The following is a 22,774-nucleotide window of genomic DNA, read 5'->3' as shown; positions in this document are numbered from 1 at the left end:
AAACAGATTCCAGCCATAAAATTGCTTATCTGGGAGCAAGTTCTGGGGCTGCATGCAAAGTGTGCACGTATTCTCTAATTCAGATGTTTGAGGGTTTGAGATTGGACACAAAAGCCTGCCAGTTAGCTAGTCAGCACTGGGATCAGGACATTTGAGTTGATAATTATCTTGGTGTCCATAAAAAAAGAGAGGGCAAGGACGGAATGTTTAAAGAAAATTGCAAAAAATGATACTGAGAAATTCATATAGTAAAACTGATCTGAGAGTAAAAGAAAAGCCAAAACAGAATGTTATAATTCAATTTTTTGCAAAATAAACAAGATTTCTATAAATTTTTTTGTATTGTACCACAAAATATTTGCTGTGAATACAAATATATAACATTAAAAGTTTTGCTCTTTTTATTTCTTTTGAAAAATTTATTCACATTTCTATAACTCCTTAATTTTGTTTCTAACATAAATTGAATTATTTGGAACATTCACTTCTTATTCTTTAATTATTGATTTTCAAGAAAAATATTTTTTGACTATTCTTTTTAATAAAAAGTCTACTCTACATTTAACATTATTGTACAAAAAAAAGAAATAATGAACGCTTTGAAATCTATAGTCACCTGAACCACTCATCCAGTTTATTAGAAGCTTGGAGACATGACTTCAAACACTGTTCTTGAAGAAGAGCTTCAAGTTTTTTACTTGTATGCTGTACTTTAATTCTACGTTTGAAGAAATAAAGTTGTTTTTATCAATTTTTTGAAATTCAGAAAAGTTTAAAGAAGCAAGAGAAAATCTATATTACAAATTTTTACACACTTATTACAAACAGCACTGCATATGCCAGATAAATAAAAGTAATAAATATTTCCTAATAGTAATAATTTTAAGATTAAAAAAGTAAAGTTTGTTAAAAAAAAAACTAATGACAATAATATTATGAATATTAAAAATAAAAAAATATTGATTACAGATAAAATGAGCTTCTAATTTGTAAAACGAAATAGAATGTTAGGAATTAAAAAGAAAATTTCAAGGAAAATTTCCATTCCAGTTCTTAGTATTCTTTTAAAAAGAAATTAGTCATTATCTGTTTAACCATGAAAAATTAATAAATAGCAAAACAACATTGGAGCCCTGAGGACAATAGAAAAAGAGGGAGACCTAAAAAAAAAACTTGGCACAGGACGATTGTAAACGAATTGAAAACAATAGGAAAGACAAAGAGAGAGGCAAAATATCAGGCCGCAAATAGAAGGAGATCGAAAGCTATAATCGAAGCTTTATGCTCCAATTCGGAGTAAAAAGGAATACGTATGTAAAACATTAATCAGTAATTTGCGAGCCGCGATTGCTTAGGGGATAGAGCGTTCGCCTTCCAATGTGGCGAACTGGGTTCGAATCCCAGTAAATACGAATTCCGCATCTGACCACAGTGCTGAGGTGAAATATCCTCAGTGGTAGACGGATCATGGGCTAGAGTTCCCTTGCCATCAGGCTAACCGTGGGAGGTTCTCCTGGTCTTCCTCTTCATGTGACGCAAATGCGGGTTAGCCCCATCAAAAAGTCCTCCACAAAGGCAAATTTCTCCCATTACTCCATCCAGGAGTTTTCTTGTCTTCTAGATTGGGTTCAAAATTACAAGGATACAGAGTTGAACATTAGTAGTTGTAAACCCATAAAATTGGGTCGGCTGTTCAACGGCGGCTATGAAATAAAATCAGTAATTTTAAAGCTGTGATGGCTTAAGAGATAGAGCATTTGCCTTCCACTGAGATGAACAGGGTTCAAATCCCAGCGATGGCTGGTCGATATGAATTCCGCATTCGGCTTGCACCGACCACAACGCTGAGGTAAAATATCCTTAGTGGTATGATCACGGGTTAGAGTCCCCTTGCCATCAGGCTAACCGTGGAAAGTTCTCGTGGTCTTCCACTCCATGTAACGCAAATGCGGGTAAGTTCGATCAGAAATTTCTCCTAATACTTGATCCAGGAGAGTTCCCTTATGTTCTGGATTGGGTTCAAAATTACAAGCTACATAGTTGAACAAGAGGAGACGTAAACCCAAAAATTGGGACGGCTGTTGAACAACAGTTATAAAATCAAATCAGTAGTTTGATATAAACAGATTTTTTAACAGAAAGAAACAACAGTGGAAAACTGAATTTTTTTTTTAAATGTATAAAGAAATTTCACAGCAAATTGCAAATTAAAAATTTAAAAATTAAATTTCAGCTTAATTATTTTATGGTCAAATATAGGTAATCAGGTTTAATAAATTATTAAAAAAATAATAATAAGTAATACTTTCTAAAAATTGATAAATCAAATACAAAAATACCACACACTTTTCTAAAATATGAAACTGTTCATCTTGTAATGAAAGGCCTAAAACAAGAAAATAGTTAGAGTTACCTTAAGAAAAAGAGGACTATAACAATGCATTTTGTTTAAAGTAATCATTATATGCGACAAAAACTTCAGAATGCAAATCTAAACAATATGTAAAATGCATTGTCTACAAATAAAATGTTTTCTTTGTTAATTTGATTAAAATTAAAACATAAAATAAATTTAGATTAAAAAAATAAAACTAAGTAAACAAGTTTTGGTTTTATATTATGAATCTAATCATTAATATTTTTAAGAACTAAAATACTAACTATAAATGTAATACAAATTATTAGTTCGGAACTTTCAGACTAATTAAAAAAAAGGCAATATTAGAAAAAAGAAAACTGTCTCATGAATCAATCATTTATAAAAGAATTTAGTTTAAGTATTTCCTCTATAGGAATCAGGCAAAAATGCTAAATATAATCCATTTTTATTGCCACTAGAAAATCAGATGAGTAATTATTTAGCATGTAAATGATTTCGATAATATACCTTAAAAATGTCAGAATTTTAAGAGATGGAACATTATTTTCGAATAAACTGAATAATATTATTCATCTAACCATTTTCAATAAGTCACATAGCTAAAAAGTATTTAAAATAATAATGGAAAAAATGCACTTTTCGGAATCATAAATGGCAAATTACCAACTATAATTTTATCAGAAAAAAAACTTTTAAAAGTTATAGAAAGCAGACTGGGAATTTTAACTGTAATTTGTATTAATGTACATTTTAAATGATACTTAATTGCTGAATAAAACTTCAGATCAAATTACTGAACAAATTAAACTTTTACAATAATTGATTAAAAAGCATAAAAATACTAATTTGTCAGATTTTCTATTAAAATGTATAATGCAAACAAATCAAAAAATACAATTCAAATTCAGAACATGCTATAAATTCTGCGTGCAATCTATGAAACAATAATAAATTAAACCTTACTAAAATACTTTACGCTTAAAAGTGCTTAAGTTGTATTTCACCCAATTGGTTAGCATTTGAATTATGAAAATTTTTTAAAAATAAATAATAAAATAAATTTCAAGATGTCACATACAGAAAAATAATTTTTATGAAATTATTTTCTTCAAACATAAATAAATATTAGATTTTTTGGGGTTTAAAAGAAATAGCATTTAAAAAAGTATGAATATTTGTTAAATTTATGGCGGGAGTGGGCGTGTACTCTCTAGTGTTATGCCTTTGGCATTTGTCTAGAAAACAAAAGACAGATCACATCAAGACTTTGTAAACCCCATGAGAGGTTAAAACTGATAAAAGATACTAAATAAATAATCTCAAGAAACTGAAGTAGTAAGATATTATTTAAGACATTCAAGCCTGGCAAGTCTTGAGAATGGGTGTCTATTTTTGAGTGCTTAAAACTTGTAGGCTTTAATTTCCATCTGAAGCTAATGAAGTTCCTTAATCAATTAACAGAAGATATATTTATAAATGATAATTTAGAGGGTTGGCAATTATTTTAAACTTGTTATAGAAGTGAAATACTTTTATAAATTACCTACAGACGGAGTGGAATTAATATAAAAAAAAGCACTGTCAAAAGTTGACTTTATATAAATTATAATATCAAACATATTGAAATAGTACCTCTGGCATTTCTGTCTCTCACAAAAGACTGCCAACTTCCACGTATTATTCGCACATAGGTATCAGCAGTTTCAATGCTAATTCATAAAAGAACATATTTTAGTTTATATACAGGGTGTAGATTTATATAGAATCAAGAGTTTGAAGTCTAATTGTTTAAAATTAATAACCAAACAGTTCTGAACATTATAAATGTTTTGTCAAAAGTTGAAAAATATTTCTTTTTCAAAATTGATAAATAAAAATAATTTTGCTTTATAATATAAATTTTTCAAAAATAAATAATTTTATTTACTTGGAAGGAGTGTATCTGATGAAAGTTAATATGTAGACTAGATAATAAAACTAAACACTAATAAATGGATCATTTAAAAAAATGAAACCCTTATACAAAAAAATTCCAGAGCAAAAAGTGAACAACTTTCAAGAGCTGATTCTCCTCCAAAACAGCAACATAGGATTAACAGCTCAGGTAAGAATTAAGAAAGGGTGCTTCTTAAAAAAATGAGTGTCATGTTCTAGTGTTTGAGACATGAAAACTTTCCCACTTAAATTATGAAAAAAAAAGTTTCTTATTGACAAATATACAAACACGTATGTTATTTAATGACCTTTTTCCATTGTATAACTTGAGTTTAGTAGCTTAAATTTAACTCACCAACCAGTCAAATGTGAGCATTCAGAAGCTAGCTGTTCCCACTCAGCCTGTAGTCCTTTCTCTGGAGTATGCATTGAGTTCAAGACCCTTTGCTTCAATGTATTGATCGCAGAATAAAACGGAATGAATTTTTGCTTCACCTTAAAAATGGGAAATGTTTGAAATTCAGAATCACAGATAGTTTTTTGATTAAAAAAAAAGAAAAATTAAACTTTATTATCACCTGTTCTTTAAATTGTTTTCTTTCTGTGACAATGAAATTTAACGTCTGAAGTTCATTGTCACAATCATGTTCGTTTGGCCACAATGAGAGAAAATCAGCAATCATGTTTGTACTGAAAATCAAAAATGAATAGCATACTCATAAATATTTGAACATTCCACATGTTTTAAATAATGAAAAGAGTGAATCAAAATTCTTTTAAAAACATGCTTATAAAAATACCAATTCACTACTACACCAGCAACTAAAATAAAAAATGGCAAAGGAAGACACTCACCACCTTATCAAGAAAATATCATTGAAGAGAAATAGATTTTTACAATTAAAAATAGTTTATAAATTCACCTTTTCTGACTCATTAAAGATGATAAGTAGGTTCATTCCAGTAGAGTGACATGCGGAAAATTGTGGTCAAATATTCTACAAATGGCATTAAAATCATATGCAAGGGCGACAAATTTGTTGTCTTGATATTGAATTTACAAAAGAACAATGTAAAATAGATTTTTACATTGAATTACATACATTTAAAAAAAAATTGTTGTACTAATTTTATTGTTCTATGTATGGAATGGAATTCAAATGTGCGGTATTCGAATGGAATAACAGAAAGAGTCTGGTTAAAAAAAATTTAAAAGCTAAAATTTCAAATTTATATATTGTGCTCTGCTTTGCATTCATGTACTAGCAGTAAAATTGTTTGTTAATAAAATAATAATTTTTTCTCCTTTAGAATTGACTTTATTTAAAATGTTATAATTTCTAGAAAATAAATTTTTAGTATAATATTTTGTTACTTCTTACTTACTCTATTTTCTTTCTTTCTTTATTTAGTCATGGTACTTTAGTCTTTATGTTGAATCTTCTTGCTAATATTATTTTAGTTTTTTTTACACTTAATTTTAATAACTAGGTAGTACTACCATATTTAGGAAGATCAGAATTTTTTTTATTTCACCTTATGCTTTGATAACTGCTAATTTTTTAGTTTTATACAAATGCATACTTTGATAGCTGCTTAATTATTTTAAATTATTATTTGAACACAAGAATTTTCCTCATTGGACTAAATCACTTCTATTTCCAAAAATAAATTTGAAAGAAATTGAAACATATCAAAGTTTATCTTTTGCTAAACTTTTTCTTTTCTTCTCTAAAACTAAATAAAATTATTATCAATAATAATCAACACTTTGACTGATAAACAAGCAAACTTAACTTTAATATTAAATATAAATTACTAAAACAAAATTTAACAGGATTAAATATGCCAGCAACCATAGATATAATAAAAATGATTACAGGAATGAATTCTCCAATGCATTTCATAAAATTCAGGTAATATAATACCTCTTTTCAAGTTGATCACATCTATGGTATAAATCTTCAGTTTTTTGCTTCAGGGTATCACAGCTTGTACACAACTTTGAAACAGTATCAACAGCCACTGATCTGAAAAGTTTTTAAGTTTATTCAACCAATTATACCATTAAAAAATATTTTAAATTTAAAAATATTTATGTAACTCAGTTCTTAAAAAATAGAGAAGACTTAACTAAATTAGTTAAGATTCCACTGACTAATAATCTTTGACTAATTCGAATAATAATTCTTTGACTTGTAAACAATATTTAGCCTGATAATATAGTCAGTTTAGATACTACTGACTAATAAACTTTGATTGATTCGTCAACTAATAAACAATACTTTGACTAATTAATCAATAATACTAATAAAATAGTCAGGAAATAACTAAATTAGCTTATATTCTATTGACTAACAAACTATGACTGTGGTGGCAGTGATCGCCATTCTAAATATTTAGCAGTAGTTCAGGTATCATTATTAACTTTTGGTCGTTACATATGTATCTTAATTTGGATGTAAAATAATGATAATTATCTCACAGAAATGAGTAAAATTCTTTAAGAAAAATTGACTTATTAAGTATTGAAAATGGTCATAACTCAAAATACAAAAATAAACCCCGAAAAGGGATCAAGAAAAACATTCTCTTACATTGAGAATTTCAGTTAGGATTTTTATTCAATGGTTGTGACTGGGAGGCCCAAAAGGGCAGCCCCAGTCGATAAAAATTGGAAATTGAAAGTGAATAAATTGTTCCCAGTGAAAGTTAGGAGTACGGAAAGAGATCCACGGTTTGCGATTATTGAAAGATAACATGGTAATATATTATGTACATGGTAATAAAAAGATAATCAATATTAGATTTGAAAATACTTTGGCGATTAAAAATCACCAAAAAGACTGTGAAAATTAGCATAACCATGTAACTTAAACATATTTGTGGTAAGGAATAAAGAGTTAATAGATTTTTTGATAAATAGATTTTTGTTTTTGATTAGTAGCGGCAGTTAATTAATGAGTCTTATATTAGTACTGAAATAAAAAGTTAGTCGTTACATTGATTGATAAGAAAAGAATAAAATATTTTATATTCACTTTTTATAAATTGTAATAAAAATTAAAATATTGATTTAATTAAATTACGATTTGATTAAGAATGATTAAAAAAAATTAGTTCAAGAAATTAAAGATATTTTAAAAGCTAGGAAATATGTAATGCCCATTGTGGCATCACAATGACTAATTCTATAAAAATAATTCCTTGACCAATAAATCAATAATAATACCAATAAAATAGTGAGGAATTAACTAAATTAGTTTAGATTCTATTTTAGTTGATACTATTAAAATAGCATCGACTAAAATAATAATAATTTAAGTTGATATTAATTAAAAAATATACCATACTGATTAACAGATATCTCACAATATTTTCACTTGTCAATAACAGTGAAATTAATACAATAAAACCAGTAATGAGTAGTATATAGATATAGTTAGACACATAAATTAAAGTTGAACTTACATTAAGGTTTTAGGAGTCTTTAATAAAAGGTCCCTAGATCTCACTAATTTCACAACAATCCTCTTCACAGCATGAGCAACACTACAACATGTTTTGGCCAGAGCAGCATCATGCTCTGGACTGATGGAGGAGGGGAAATTTGGAAAACAGGCTGACAATGTACTTAGACGTGTCAAATCTTTTACGTTGGGATTTTCAGTATGGACTAGAACTATTGGTTGAGATTGGCTTGTTGTAGGATAAGTAGAAATTTCTGCAGTGGGGTGAACTTGAGTTGAAAATAAAGTCTTATCAAACAATAACATTTGATTACCAACAGGCACTTTTGTTTGTAAAGTTATTTGCTCCTTCAAGTCTTGTAAGCTAAAGTATAAAGCAAATAGTTATAAAATAATTGTGGGATACATAAAGAAAAAGTGTGATACATAACCTAACTTCTAGCAAAACTCATAACTTTACAAAAATGAATAAGTTAAATTATCTTCATGTATGTCACTCTATTAAGTCCAGCTTCTAATTACAATGTTTACCAATCAATAGCTTTAAATTTCTAGTTATCAAGTATATATTATTTAAAAAAATGCAAGTTATTAAAAATTATTGGTGATGTGATTATTTTTCAAATCTTAATAAATTGTCAATATAGCCCCTTTAACTTGTAAAAATTTTATTAATTTAAGGGGTTTTAAACTCTTATAAAATTTGATAATTTTAGCTAACTAAACATACAAACTTCTGATAAATTGGTAGAATTGATAGTTTTACAAAAAAAGAAATTATGGCTATTCTTAGAAGGTAACTTTGAAAAAGCTTTCCAATTGCAATAAGTCCCTATTAATTCAAGAATTAAATTCAAAGTTTAAATAAATTATTTAAATCATATTTTGACAGGTGTATGATCAAAATTTGTTGGCAGATTGGTTCTTCTGGTTAGCAATCTTAGATCTGAAAAAAGCATAGCAGTTAGTAATAGAAAATCAAGAAAACTACAAAAATTTTAAAAATATTTAATCCTGCCCCAATTACACAAGATCTAAACTTTAAGCTGTTGATTTCACAAAATCTACAGTTTTGTTCAACTTTTTTTTTGCATGTTCATGCCAGATTTTTAATGATAATTTTTAACTTACATGTACTGTTTCTTATTTATAACCATCCATTATTTAATTTTTTTTTTCTCACACAAAAATTCTGATAATAGAATTTGGATTATTTGCTTTATAGGTTAAGTAACAATAGAAATAAAACAAGTATTGAAAAAAAAAAAGAATTTTTTTAAGCTGTAGAGCTGGTAGCTCCAAACTTCAAGCAATAAGTTTTTATATTAATAATAACATTTTTGTTTTAATTGAAAAGCTCAAACATTTTTAGGATTCAATAATACAATTCAATTAATTTATAAATAGATAACTTAAATGCTTTTTTTGCTATGAGTACTTCGAATGAAACTGGAAAATATAAAATGGCTATATTCTACTTTAGATGAAGAAAAAAAATTTAAGCTTTTGTTGACTATTTGTACTGATTTTAAAACAGAATGTTGGCATTAATGAGCTTAATTGTTGGCAAACTTCCATGCTGCAACTTCATGCTTTTGAATATCATGATAATTCCAACATAACCATGCACAATGTGAAACAAATGGGTTCTATCTAACATAATTTTTAAACCAAATTAAGACCCATAAAAACTTCAAAATTAAATCTTACGTATGGGTGGGTTTCATATAAAGACATATTTCTTTGCCTTCATTCATGTAGAATACATGAAAAATTCTTCGGGAGATAATGTCCATTGCACATTCAAAAAACTGATCAAAAGTCCACATTTTTTCAGCATGGCATTCAAGAATTCCAGCTAAGAGTACAGTCACTAAATCTCTCAGACCCCTAAAAAAAAAATATTCAAATATTAGTACAAACGCATGCAGACATAAGGGTGAAAAAATAGTTGGAAAATATTAACTATTTGATAATTAGCTGAACATTAATGGTACATTAATCGAAACAATTTAAATGATTTTGTTTTGACAAATATCTTTCAATTAAAAAATATGTTTTGCTTAAATTAGTTTCTTCGTTTTTCAAACACAGATGTAACAACTTGGGAAAAAAAACAAACAGAACCTAAATAAACAATTTATTGCTGTTACATTCTAACACTAGGAATAAATAATAATTTTATTAGAAAAATAACATCATATTAGGATATTTTATTTATGCACTAGATTTTTAACGCAAAGTTCTTTTACCTAATTTATGAAATTAGTTTAGTATATTTAATCAAATTATGTAATGTATCAACACCCAACGCATTTTTAAAGAGTTGGGTATACATAATCTTAGGTTTGATAATAATTATTTAAAAAATAAAAATTCATATTAATTTTATGAAAAAAATCTATGCCTAGTACTTTTATTAGAATCAAAATAATAGACTTACTTTACAAAATAATATTGTAGTGAAATAAATCTTGAATTGCATTAGGACTAAATTAGAATTGATTTAATAATGACGTGCATTACTGATTTGCTTGCACAGGAAATCATTAAAAATTAATATTACAAGTAAGAACAGAAATATCATACAAAAAATGATTATTTAAATGATATTTATAAAATTATACTACTTAAAGATAAAAAATAAGCGAACCAGAAAAAAAACTATAGAATGTGAGCGTTTAGTTAGTTATTGAAAGTAAGTAAGAAAACTAACATTTTCAAAATTTACTTTTAACAAGTAAATGTTCTTTTTAAAATAAATAACAAACATAATGTAAATTAAAACTAGAATAAATAAAACATTACTGATTTAATAAGCAGGTTTTAGGTAATTCTCTGCTCCATTCAATAGGTCCTTTTTCACTATGTTGTACACCAGATATTACGCCAGATGCTTTAGTTGTAGTTATATAATGCCTAAAAAGCAATAGCAATTAAATTAGTTTTTTCTCTCACAATTTTACATTTGTTCTTTCAACACTATATAGAAAATATTAATAAGGAAATTATTTCAGACAGATGCTTTACATTATTTTGACTAGTTAATATTAATAAACAGAATTTTCTGTTTAAGAAAAAAAAAGTTGTCTCCTTAGAACTTATAAAAGTAAATAAAACATTTTTTTTAAAACTTTTGAGTCATTGATGGCCAGGAAATATTTAAAGCTTAATATAATAATTAAATAAAAAATTAATAGGCAGTTAATTGCCCATAAAAATACAACAGCAAAAACTTAAAAAGATAATATAGAAATTCTTACATTACTATATAGAAAATATTCTACACATATTACTATTTTTAATAAATATCATATCTTCTAGTCATGATTTAATTTATAATTTGAAAACTATTATTATGATTTTGAAAAATTACATTGTTTCACGATTTTTTCGTCCACCAAATGGTCGGAATGGTAATGATCCTGTGGCCACATGGTATAATGTAACGCCGATACTCCAAAGATCAACAGTTGCTCGAAAAGGTTTATTTGCAGGATGACGCAACACAGCTCTCTCATACATATCAGGGTGCTAAAAGTATGCATTACAATGAAAATCACTATCGTAACAGAAAAATTATTACTTAAAATTGTGACCGCAAAGAATGCCATACCAAATATTCTTCTGTTCCATAAAGTGACATAAATTGTTCATCATCATCAAGTTCTCTCGCAGCACCAAAATCAGTCAACTTGTATATGGATCTGAATTTTAGAACAAAGAGTTTATCAGCTTTATTTTTATGCATTTAAATAATTTCATGAAATTGTCACAATCATTGAAAGTGATATTTCATGTTTGTAAAGAGATATTTTATTTCCATTGACAAAATAATTCAATTTCAAGCACAAATTATAAGTAAAGAAGAAATATATCCTGGGCTAAACATCATTAGGAGACTTGTTGAGATATAACATAGGAATTCCGGGGGTCTGTCCAGGCCAAATTTATTACCGTTTAGCAGTACCTTCACAAATTTAACTTTACAAAATACTTTTTCTTAAAATTTTATTTTTGTATCCCATAAGAGACGATAAATCCATATTTTTGTGTTGATTTTTTAATATAATTTTCAATTTTCACAAAATAGGTACCTCTCACAAAAACCTAGACAGACACCTGGAATTGTGTTTCAGCAAATCTCTTACTTAATTCTATTCAGTCATATCTCCAACTAATCCCCAATCGCACTTTTTTCAAATCACACCTAATGATGTTCCTCGTATCTCTAATCATCATGAGAAGTGATTTCAATGTTTATAGCATACAAATAAAATGCAATAAACTATTCTTTATGCATTTCTTTAATGAATCTTTTAAATATGTATAGAAAAAAACCTTTTTCCACAAAATTTTTTTAAAAAAAGATCAAATATATATATATAATTTAAAAAAAAAAACAGTTCCTAATTATATTTATAAATAAACACCAATTTAAATAATTACTATTCAATTAGATTTTTCATAATAAAAAAACAAAATAAAAAGGCATTATCTTTTGCTTCGGAACTCTCTTTTCTCATTATCTTAGATTTCAGATAAAATTTATAATTTTTATTTTTTTGCTGTCTTTTTTTCACAAGTTTTTTGCGATTTTCAAAAAAGGTCAGAAGTAAAGTCTTTGCTACATTAGATTGAGAAAATAGCCTTTAATAACCTACAGAACTGCTAAGGATTTTTTTCAAAAATAAGTAAATAAAGCAATAAAATTAAACAGTTCAAATTTTGAAAACGTTATACAATATTGTAAATTATTTAATATAATATATATAAGTAATATAATATATATAAGTAATGTAATATTGTAAAATATTGCAGATTTTAAAATTTGCCTTCATTACTGCTTAAACTGACAAAAACATATTAGGATGAACCTGAATAATTCTTTAAACCCAATTTACTGAAAAACAAAGATATTTTTCTAAAAAAAAAAAAAAACAAATAAAGGTATAGAACTAAACTGCCTTTCAGAAAATGTTGATGGACAGAATTGTAATGGGTGATTGTACTGAAATTGCACTTGATATTTCTCAAATTCTGATAGGGAGAAGACATTGATTTTAACTTCTTTTGAAAAACACTACCAAGGTAAACAAAAAACAATAATAATTTTATATGTGAGATTATGATACTTAAAAGCCCACACCATTTTTACAGTTTAATTCGATTACAAGGCAAGAGCCTTCTTTAGCCCTTGCAACACTTCGCATAAACATTAGTTTAATTGCAAATAGAGTGAAAGCTAAAAACAATCCAACTTATAATGAAAAAAAATTGAGTTGAGAAAAATTATGATCATCTATCAAAATTATGGTATTAAAAACAAAACATTCGATGCAAAGTAAGAATGGTAAGAAAAAAAGTAATAAATTAAATATTTTTCTTAACATTTTTTTTATTATTATTTTCATTTAACCCTCTCATCCATGTGGGTCTCACATGAGGACAAATATATTTTTGCTTCATAATGTTATTCAGATTCAAATTTGTGCAGTAATTTACATTTAGTCCCCATCGGAAGAATCCAAACAGTTCTTGGAAACCACACAAGGTAGCAGGCCCTTCAAGATAGTTAAAAGAACATGATCTCTTTGGAAGGCGAAGGAGGATTAGAAAAAGAAGTGAAAAATCTGATATCTTGAAGGGTATATTACATTACTAGAAAGGTTGGTATTTTTTCTATTTCTTCTTATACCTTATATTTATCCTTCTTATAAATGAAGTTTGAATATTCAGTTTTGCAATGATTAAAATTACATTGATAAAATATACCACAAAAGCATATGTCCTCACTTGGTACTAGAACACTAATTTTTGACTATACAGGGTAAAAATAAATTACAGCACTGCAATCCTGAGAAGCTAAATGAGTTTGTAGCATATCTAAATGTTTATTAGATCTCAAATGAAAAACTCACGCTGCATTAGAAGGTTAAATAAAACATTGTCTAATAACATAATAATTCCAAGATTACATAAAAAGTTGATAACATAGAAATGAAACTTATATTTGATCAATAAACAAGTTTATTGAAGTGACAAAAAAAGAAAAAAAAATACCTTCCATCAACAGATATAAATTTCATAATGTTTCCTGGTTTTAAATCTCTATGAATGGTATTGTTGTCTCTCAAATATTTCATTCCAGCAGCTGAAATGGAAAATGGTTAATGAGACAACTAATTAAACAAATACAACTTATGATATAACTAATTAAACTAATACAACTTATGATACAAATAATAAATTTTTTAACCCACTACTTTTAATTTTTTGTACATTTGTTTGTAGCCAAATTTTTCAACAAAAAATAAGCTCTTTTCAAGCACTCAAAAATATTTTTAAGCACTTTAAAAAATATATATAATTAGGCAGGGTTGGCAAGTTTTTGACAATTGACAGTTTTATCCGGATTTAATCATCATGTCATAAAAAAAAAAAAAAACAACTTTAGTTTTGCAGGCATAGTTTTTGACAACTGTCAAAAATCATGAAATTTTCAATCATAAAACAAATGGTGTTTTCACACGCTAAGGACTAACGTCGAAATAGATTGGGATTGAATTAATTGTGTAAAACAGTGACTAGAACAATATGAACAATGTCTTTTTGCATAATATGTGGCGAAAATCAACAGGGTAAAGGGAAAATTAAGCCCTTTTTAAAAACACCTAATGAAAAAAGCACATTTAAAGGCTTTTAAAAAACAATAAAAAATAAGCACCTTTAAGCACTTTTTAAAAACGCTACGCATCCTGTTGAATAGCTATTTCAATTTTTTTTCAGTGTAAATCACAAATGTGCATTGGAGTTGCTAGCTGAAATGTTTAATTTATGATGCAGATTCTCTGAATTTATTTATTAAAATTAATTTGTGATGCAAATTTCCTTTTTTTAAGCTCACTGCTTTCAATTATATATACTTTTTTTCATTGAATAGCTATTTAAATTTTTTTTTTTGTATTAAGCATAAATATGCATTTAATTATGCTCAGTAATAATTATAAATGTGCATTAGTGTCACTAGTTGAAATGTTTAATTCCAAACTTTTTTGTCCTGAGAGCTTGACTACAATTTATATTCTATTAAAATTTTCATCAATTTCTAAGCAAATGTTAATATCAAATTATAAATTTTTATGTAAGATGTAGAGTTAAATGCATTTTATTTCAAATAACAGATAAGAAATAATTTTTCAAAAATATCTTGTGCAAAATATTGAAATCGTACGAAATCACTGTCAGAAAAGAGCTAGTTATCAATATTTCACATACACATACTTATTTGAAATGATAAAAAAATTTTGTGAATGTTCAGAGACTAAGAAATCAGTTCCGTAACTATTACAAATGATATGAAACATTAAATGAAAAAAAAAAACTATTAATATATCTTTTAATTTATTTTTCAACTTGGCTGTATAAATTTGCTTGGAAAAAAGGATAATTTGCTAATAAATCACTTATTAATATTAATTTTGCAATAGTTCCAATAGTTTTGTGCGTTACTTTTTAGTAGTTCCCTTAAACATAGACTCAGAAATATTTAAATTTGATAAATTAAAAGTTTGTGGTAAGTTATTTAAATTGTCGTCAAAACATTAATTAAAGTATTATTTTTGTTCACATAATTACAAATATTTTTCAAAAACTTTTTAACAAAATTAAAACATTTTTAAACTGACCTAACTTTTAACTAATCGGAGTCAAGGAAATTTTTACAATTCCTGCAAAATTTTCTTTGACTTTGATTCAGCAACTCTGATTTAAACTTATGGTAATGCTATTTAAATAAATATATGAATCATTGACTAAATGTAAAAAATAACAAGCTTCCTAAAACCCGAAGAAATTAAGAAAACTCCCTGTGTATCCCAATTCAATAAGAAATAATCAATCGGAAGTAGTAACCCAGAAGTTTTATGACGAGTTTTAACCTCTTGTGATATATGTAGTTAGCTTTACAAGGTCAACCATCCATATATGTGTGTGTGTGATGCTTTGATACAATAAAATTATAGCAGGGCTGCCACTGGATGAAAACAAGAAAAACAGTTGCTTTAGTAATAGAAAATATAATAATAAAAATAGTTGCATATGAAAAAAAGTCTCCTAAATAGTCTCAAAGATATATAAAATAGTTGCCATCATTGTATCGTCCTCTAACATAATTTTAATTATTTGCACTGCAATAGTATAAAATTCAAATAATATGCAGTTAGATACTCACATTTTATAAAAAATTTACATTTGTGGATTTGCCAACAATAGATAGAGCTATGTTGAAGGAAATGCTGTGGAAAACTTCCACAACTTTTAAAAATATCTATTTTTAGTTTTACTCTTTATGAGGCATAAAGTATCAGATATCATATAAGAAACAATAGTTGTAAATAAAAAAAAAATTTTAAAAAAAGCTAGAGACTAAAAATTTCAGGCGTTATAAAAAAATGAAGTAGAAATGACATTTGCTAACAGTGAGGAAGAATGAAGTTTGGTTAAAATGAAAGAGCGGCAAAAAGAAAAGTGGGGGAACTCATGAAGCAATTCTTCATTTTAGTCACTAATTGGATTACAAAAAGTCGCTGATTTTAGGCAACTCATTGCAAATTAGTTGCTTTTACTCATATTTCTACTAAAATAGTCGGCATAGTTGCTATTGCTTTAATACAGTCAATTTAGTCACCAATGGCAGCCCTGTTATAGTTGTACCAGGCTAGATGAGAAAAACATTATAAAATTAAAATTTAATTTTATTTAGAGAAAAAACAGAGATTTTGAAGACATATACTTTACATCTCGAGCATGCAGCTATGAAAGAAGGTTTTACATTGACACAAATTACATAGATCTCTTCAAAATATCTTAAACTACCAGAAGGAGTATTTATTTTGTGTTTAAAACCATTTCATTATGCAATAAGTCATGAGTCATATTTAATAATATTCAATTTAAAAGAAAAAGTTTTTAAATGATTACAGATTAGAATTAAAATACATTTTTAGAAATTATTTATTATCAGATAATAATCTTTAATACTTAACAATTTTTGATTTTTAATTTTTTTTTTACATTACAATATATTGTATGGTATTACCTTCTCTAAATAATATACTATAAATATGCTCTGCTCAAAATAAAATCACATTTTCATCTTATAACAGGGTGGCCACTCGAATCAGATTTCAAATTTCCCTGACTTTTCCAGGTTTTCCAGATAAAAATCTTAAAATTTCCAGGTTTTTGTTTCTTTTTTCTTATAAAGTATAGGATGTGTACAAGAAAAGTGTCTATATTATAAAATATTTTATTCAAAATGTTACTTTTTTAACATATCATACTTGAAAAAAATAATTTATTTTGACAATTTTCAAGATTTTTTATTTATTTTTTAATGTTTTGGTACAAAATTTTGAATCAAAAATCATATATTGACCAACAAAGGAGCCTTTTTTTAAAATTAAAATATGTTATAAGAGGTTAAAATGAAATAGAAAAAATTGCCATTAATGCAACAATTGTAACAATTTGTCGACAAACATTGCTGTTAGCGATTGTAAAAAAATGTGTGATTCGTTGGTTTGCTCAGAAAAAATAATTCACAGATTTCTTTGAATGGGAGTAGAAAAAGAAAAAGAGTGCGATATAAAATCTATTATCATAAAATTTAACCAACTAATTTTTGGAGAATTTTATAAAGTTAAAAATACAAAAACATTTTGTCAAAATCGAGAAAAAAAATAACCACCAAAGCATCGGAACAAACTTGAGCCATAAATGGATTCAGCCCAAAGACAGTATTTAAAAATAGAAGCTAATATCCTAAATCTTTTTCCACCTACACCAGAATCTTTCCTAAATTGCACAGTCCCATAGCGGTCAAAGGTTTCTGCATTCGTTTAGCAACAGTAGGAGAATTTTATGTGGCATTCTAGTTTAACAGCTGTAATGGAGCAAATTTTGATGCAAGCAAAGTATTGCTAAGTTGATGATATTTCAACTGTTTGGCGATACATTTCCGTTAAAAAAAAGTGGGTATAATGGATGAAATAATTTAAATTAAGAAAATTAGCAAATAATTTAAATTAGTGAAATTAAAAAAATTATCAAAGAAAAATTTCCAGCTTTTCTTTAAAATTCCCTGATTTTTCCAGGTTTTTATCCAAATTTCCCTGATATTTCCAGGTTTTTTCCAGTATAAAAAAATTCCCTGATAATTCCAGGTTTTCAAGGTTTTCCAGGTGGGTGGCCACCCTGTATAATGTTTTTTTTAAGAATTTTATCGTAAAGCTTTAATGCATCCCAAACACTGTATATTACCATTTGCTGCAGTGTATTTTCCTTTAAATTATGTCAAACAAGCTACTATTATCTAGAGTAAATAAAATGAAATTGCAAAATACATTTTTTTATAAAATTCTTACAAAGGTCTTTTAATACTCTTTGAAACTCCTCTTCTTCCAAACCATAACTATTTTGTGGATCATCTAAGATGGTGAACAAGCTTCCAGCATCACACAATTCCATAACTAGAATTTTTTTCTGGCTCTCAAGCTAATAAAAATTAGTAAAAACTAAGAATATACTTTTACAATACAACAGATATATTTTAAATGCGTCACTAAAATTAATAGAAAACAAAACATTACTGAATTTAAATATAAAGGATTTTTTCTGATTAGTTATCAAATCTTTTCAGAATGGAATCAAATTTTAAAAACCAACAAATTGTCAAGAATATTTGATAACAATAAAATCAATGCTAAAATATTAAATTTATGAGATATAATAGGCAGATGAAAATAGTAAAAACAGCAAGAATGAAAATTATTACTTCTTCTTCAATGGCCACCATTTTTACAATATTTTCATGAGTCAATTTCTTCATAACTTCAAATTCTCTCATCTGCACTTCCAGAGGCCTCAAATGACTTGTATGGTTGAAAGTTTTGACAGCTACAGCCTCTCCTGTTTTCTGTAAATAATAAATGCGAAATAAAATTTTTACTCAAGACATAACTCTTTGAAACAAATTAGAAAATTTGCCACAGTTAACTAATTTTTTCAATGACTAAACCATGAAATAGGTTAATTTCCTGATGATGGAATTAGCACCAATATTTAGGTTTATTTTAAGATGCATTATTTTGATAAAAAATTCTTTTGTCAGTCATGAAAAATTCTTTTTCTTTGGATATTATCATTATTCTCACAAAAATAAACCTTCTCCAAGGACTTTACTTAATTGTCCATTGCATTATCATTTCAATCACTTTCTCCTCGAAAGTAAAAATTTAATATTTTCCAAAAATGTCAGTCAAATATAAATCAAGCATAGTTGCAAGGAGTTAGACACAAGCACAAACTCTTGAATCCCCCACCCCCTAATAAAAAATAAAAGTTCTGTTATGCAAATTCTGTTGTAATGTGAAACCTCCACTTCTCTGTAGCGACCTCCTCTATTTAAGACCACTTTTGGGAGGGACAGAATTTTTCCATAGACTTTGTATTGAAGAAAACCTTTAGGTAAGACCATCAAAACCTCTCTAGCAAATGGGCAAACCTTCACCCCAAATGCGGTGAAGGTCAAATAATCAAATCAGTTATAAAAAATAAAAAAAAAAATTATTAATGAAACAAATAAGTAGATTAAAGTGTGTTCAAAATATTAATGAGTCGCTCTTATTTAGAGAGCTCTTTTTGACGATCTCTAAAAGCAATTACAATTAAAAGTAAACTTTATAGCTTAGAGCAGAGGTTGCCAAAGTGGTCTATATAGACCCCCAAGGGTCTATTTAACAAAAGCAGGGGTCGATCTGAGACAGGGGGGCGAATGGGGGTCGATCCGAATCGGAAGGGTCGGAAAAAAAACAGTTCTCAATACGCAAATCACACGTACCTAATGTAAAATTTGTATGTAAAATTTGTGAATTTTTTTTATAATTGACTCAATATCAGTTTCTTTATAAAACATAAATTAATAAACGTATATTTATTCAGGTGAAACAAGTATTTACGTACCACCGAGCAGTGGCACGAACTCAGCTCAGTTTATAAGTAATATGCATATGTGCGCTTGTCCAAATGTCACGTGTGACGAGCATTAACGTTACAAATGCAAATATCATACGCAGTTTCAGCTATCTTTGCAAACTGTGTTGAATATTTGTAGTGTCATTATTAAAACTTTTATAGTTTTGGATAATTAGTTATTGTTTCGATAAAACCATTCGTTTAGTTTAGATATCAATTTTAATTATCAATGCACAAAAAAGAAGGTAAGCATTAATGATATGGATTAGTACAGCCCGCGACAAAACTATAGCACACTTTGTATTTTTTTTACGAAAATTACAAAATTGACCAATTTTGAACCCAATATAGCGAACCTTGCAAAAAGACACCAGGCCCACCCATCTTATTGATCAAGAAGCAGTAAATCTTTAGTTACTTTACTTATTATATCTACTTATGCATAATTACTTATTATTTAATAATAAGGTATTTAAATTTCAATATTAATATATTTTTCATAAAACTATTGTTACATAATGTACTATTACTTTAATAAATGCTTAAAATCGTAAAATAAATGTACAAACATAGTATCTAATATAGTTTTATTTTAATTAACAGAAAATTACTTTTGCGGGGGTCGATGGAGATTTCAAAAAATTATATAGGGGTCGATAATCAAAAAAGTTTGGCGACCCCTGGCTTAGAGGCATAATACATAATTTTAAATGAAACTAAATATCTCATTAAAGTTCACAGTGCAAATTTATGAAATAAATTTCTTAGGTTTCAATTGCATCATTACAATTTAGTTTATTCCATTTACCAAAATAAAACAACTTTTTGTATTTCAAAATCATCATATTTTGCACATCAGTCAGGGAAGGGCCAAGGCCTTCAGTTGTAGATTCTTAAAGGACAATTTATTTTTTTGACCTGAACAGCCAGTCTTTTATTCCAATTCCACAGAATTGAGCTATTCTTATATTTAGCCTTTAGCCAATTAGTAAAGAGCTTTTCTTTACTGGATCTTTTATATTCATACTAACAACATGAGCAATCCAGTTCATTATTTGGTAAAATAAAACATAAAATTTTCTTACTTTATGGACACCACGATAAACTGATCCAGTAGCTCCCTTTCCTAAAACATCGGTAGTACTCCACATATAATGGGAAGAGCTTCTTAAGCAGTTCATTGTGTTTTTTGAGAGACAGCTTTTCAAATACTGGAAGAAAAAATCTATAGATAAGATTTATACAGTTTCTAAACATTGAATTTATATTAAAGTAATTTATTAACTATTTACAAGAAATTTATTTCACTGCATAAGTTAGATTAGAAAACAGTGGAGAAAGCGGTATGTCTGAGCCACGGTTTTCTGTTGTAAACATATAATAAAAAATAAATAACAATTGTAATAAATATATTAAGCAATATATACGAAATAAGAGATTAATTTGTTATTTAACACTAGTATGTAGCTATATTGCCCAAAAGTAGTCAAAATGACAGGATTGTGAAAGAATAACTAACGTATAAAGAAATTTGTTCAAAATAAATTTTTAATATCTTTTATATTATTTACAGTTATTTTACAAGTTATTAGTAAATACTAACAATAAAAAAAACTATATGTTGCACACAAAGTCACAAAATTCTAGGAAATTGTGTCATTATATACATCATTGTTTAACTTCCTTGGGCAGTCTAATGTTAATTATGTAAATTATTTATGCATTCAAGTTAAGTGCAGGGTTCATTCTAAGCGGGGTTTACGGGGCGGCCCGCCCCGTATGCCCTTTTGATATAAAATATCCGCCCTATTGCCCTTTACTCCTTTTATCCTGCCCTGATATAATTAAATGCGCCCTGTTGTGTCCCCTCCAAAAAGATACCACTTTCCTGTAAGAAAGGATTTTTTTGACCTGTCTCCCCCCGCTTAGTAATATTTTTCTTGAAATCAACTTGTCTTCCCTCTAGCTCAAAAGCTATGGGTAAATGAGATTCCGAAAAGCTCCCCCCCCCCTCTTTACTATTTCCTCTTGAAGTTAGTAGTTTAAATAAGAGATCTTCCAAGAAGTTCCTAGGGGAATGCAACCCCTCCTGCAGCTGTGTGGGTTCCTATTTTCTTTTTTTAGAAAAATTTATTTTTCTTAGAAATGGACGTATTGCTTATTTTAAGAAACCATACTGCTATGATGACGGTCAGTAGGCCTGGCAAGAGTTTTCCTGGAAAGAATTTTTTAAGGGAAGAAATCTTGTTCACAAGGCCTGTAGACAATTTTAGGGGTCGGACTAGGTCATATAGATAAAAGATACATTCTCATGTAGCTTCTGGACCCCTCTGTCCAGCTTTATTCTTTTGAAGGAAGAAAGAAATTTTTACTTTTGATTTCAAAAGTGAAGGGACTTAGACAATTAACTACGAAATAAAAAAGCTTTTTTATCAAAAAAAAAAGAAAAAAAATTCTAATTTTAAAATAAACTTTTTTTTACAATGACGCAATACAATTCTTACAATAATAAGTTTCAAGTTATGTTACATTACAAGTTATTTTAAGATATTAGCAAACGATAATTTTTATTCCGTTTTTTTTAAAATTTATTTTACTTTCCTTTATTTAAAAGTATTAAATTTATTTATAGCTGTATTCTTGTACCTCAAAAATATTAAAAAAGGAAATTTATTTGAAGATACAACATGTGTTATGCGCAAATTTTTTTTCTTTTTCTTTTTCTGAATGATCACAATGCAGCTTTAATTTTGCCGCCCATTTTAAATAGAACTAAATAAATTGATAAATTAAGAAATGGTTTTCTTTCTTTAATAGTAACTCGTTTGTTTGACGATATTTTTCAAATGAGGTGTTTGATTCGACACTATCACAATTACCAAGCCCATCGATAACTCTATGTTGTATTTTCCATAATATGACATTTCTATACTGTTACTTAAATTATTTTTTT

The 22,774-nt window shown here is 27.4% G+C and overlaps 1 protein-coding gene across 4 annotated transcripts in view; it reads right to left on the bottom strand.

Annotated features, from left to right (window-relative positions):
* Positions 1-22,774, bottom strand: part of LOC107450450 (I-kappaB kinase epsilon) — a 34,914-nt gene that overhangs the window by 7,972 nt on the left and 4,168 nt on the right. For all 4 annotated transcript variants that reach the window (XM_071184520.1, XM_071184522.1, XM_071184523.1 and 1 more), the window contains exons 3-17: positions 20,907-21,032; positions 18,623-18,763; positions 18,213-18,342; positions 13,849-13,939; positions 11,402-11,492; positions 11,162-11,319; positions 10,594-10,704; positions 9,496-9,675; positions 7,787-8,149; positions 6,244-6,345; positions 4,894-5,005; positions 4,671-4,810; positions 4,013-4,089; positions 2,347-2,386; positions 617-718 (exon numbers count right to left, since the gene is read on the bottom strand). In XM_071184520.1, coding sequence (XP_071040621.1) covers positions 617-718; positions 2,347-2,386; positions 4,013-4,089; positions 4,671-4,810; positions 4,894-5,005; positions 6,244-6,345; positions 7,787-8,149; positions 9,496-9,675; positions 10,594-10,704; positions 11,162-11,319; positions 11,402-11,492; positions 13,849-13,939; positions 18,213-18,342; positions 18,623-18,763; positions 20,907-21,002 — 1,934 coding nt within the window. In that variant the 5' untranslated portion in view covers positions 21,003-21,032. The remainder of the gene's footprint in view (positions 1-616; positions 719-2,346; positions 2,387-4,012; positions 4,090-4,670; positions 4,811-4,893; positions 5,006-6,243; positions 6,346-7,786; positions 8,150-9,495; positions 9,676-10,593; positions 10,705-11,161; positions 11,320-11,401; positions 11,493-13,848; positions 13,940-18,212; positions 18,343-18,622; positions 18,764-20,906; positions 21,033-22,774) is intronic.

The sequence above is a fragment of the Parasteatoda tepidariorum genome, chromosome 8, assembly GCF_043381705.1.
Source record: "Parasteatoda tepidariorum isolate YZ-2023 chromosome 8, CAS_Ptep_4.0, whole genome shotgun sequence".
NCBI lineage: Eukaryota > Metazoa > Arthropoda > Arachnida > Araneae > Theridiidae > Parasteatoda > Parasteatoda tepidariorum.
Note: the sequence above shows the minus strand (reverse complement) of the source record. Positions and strands in the feature narration are given on the sequence as shown.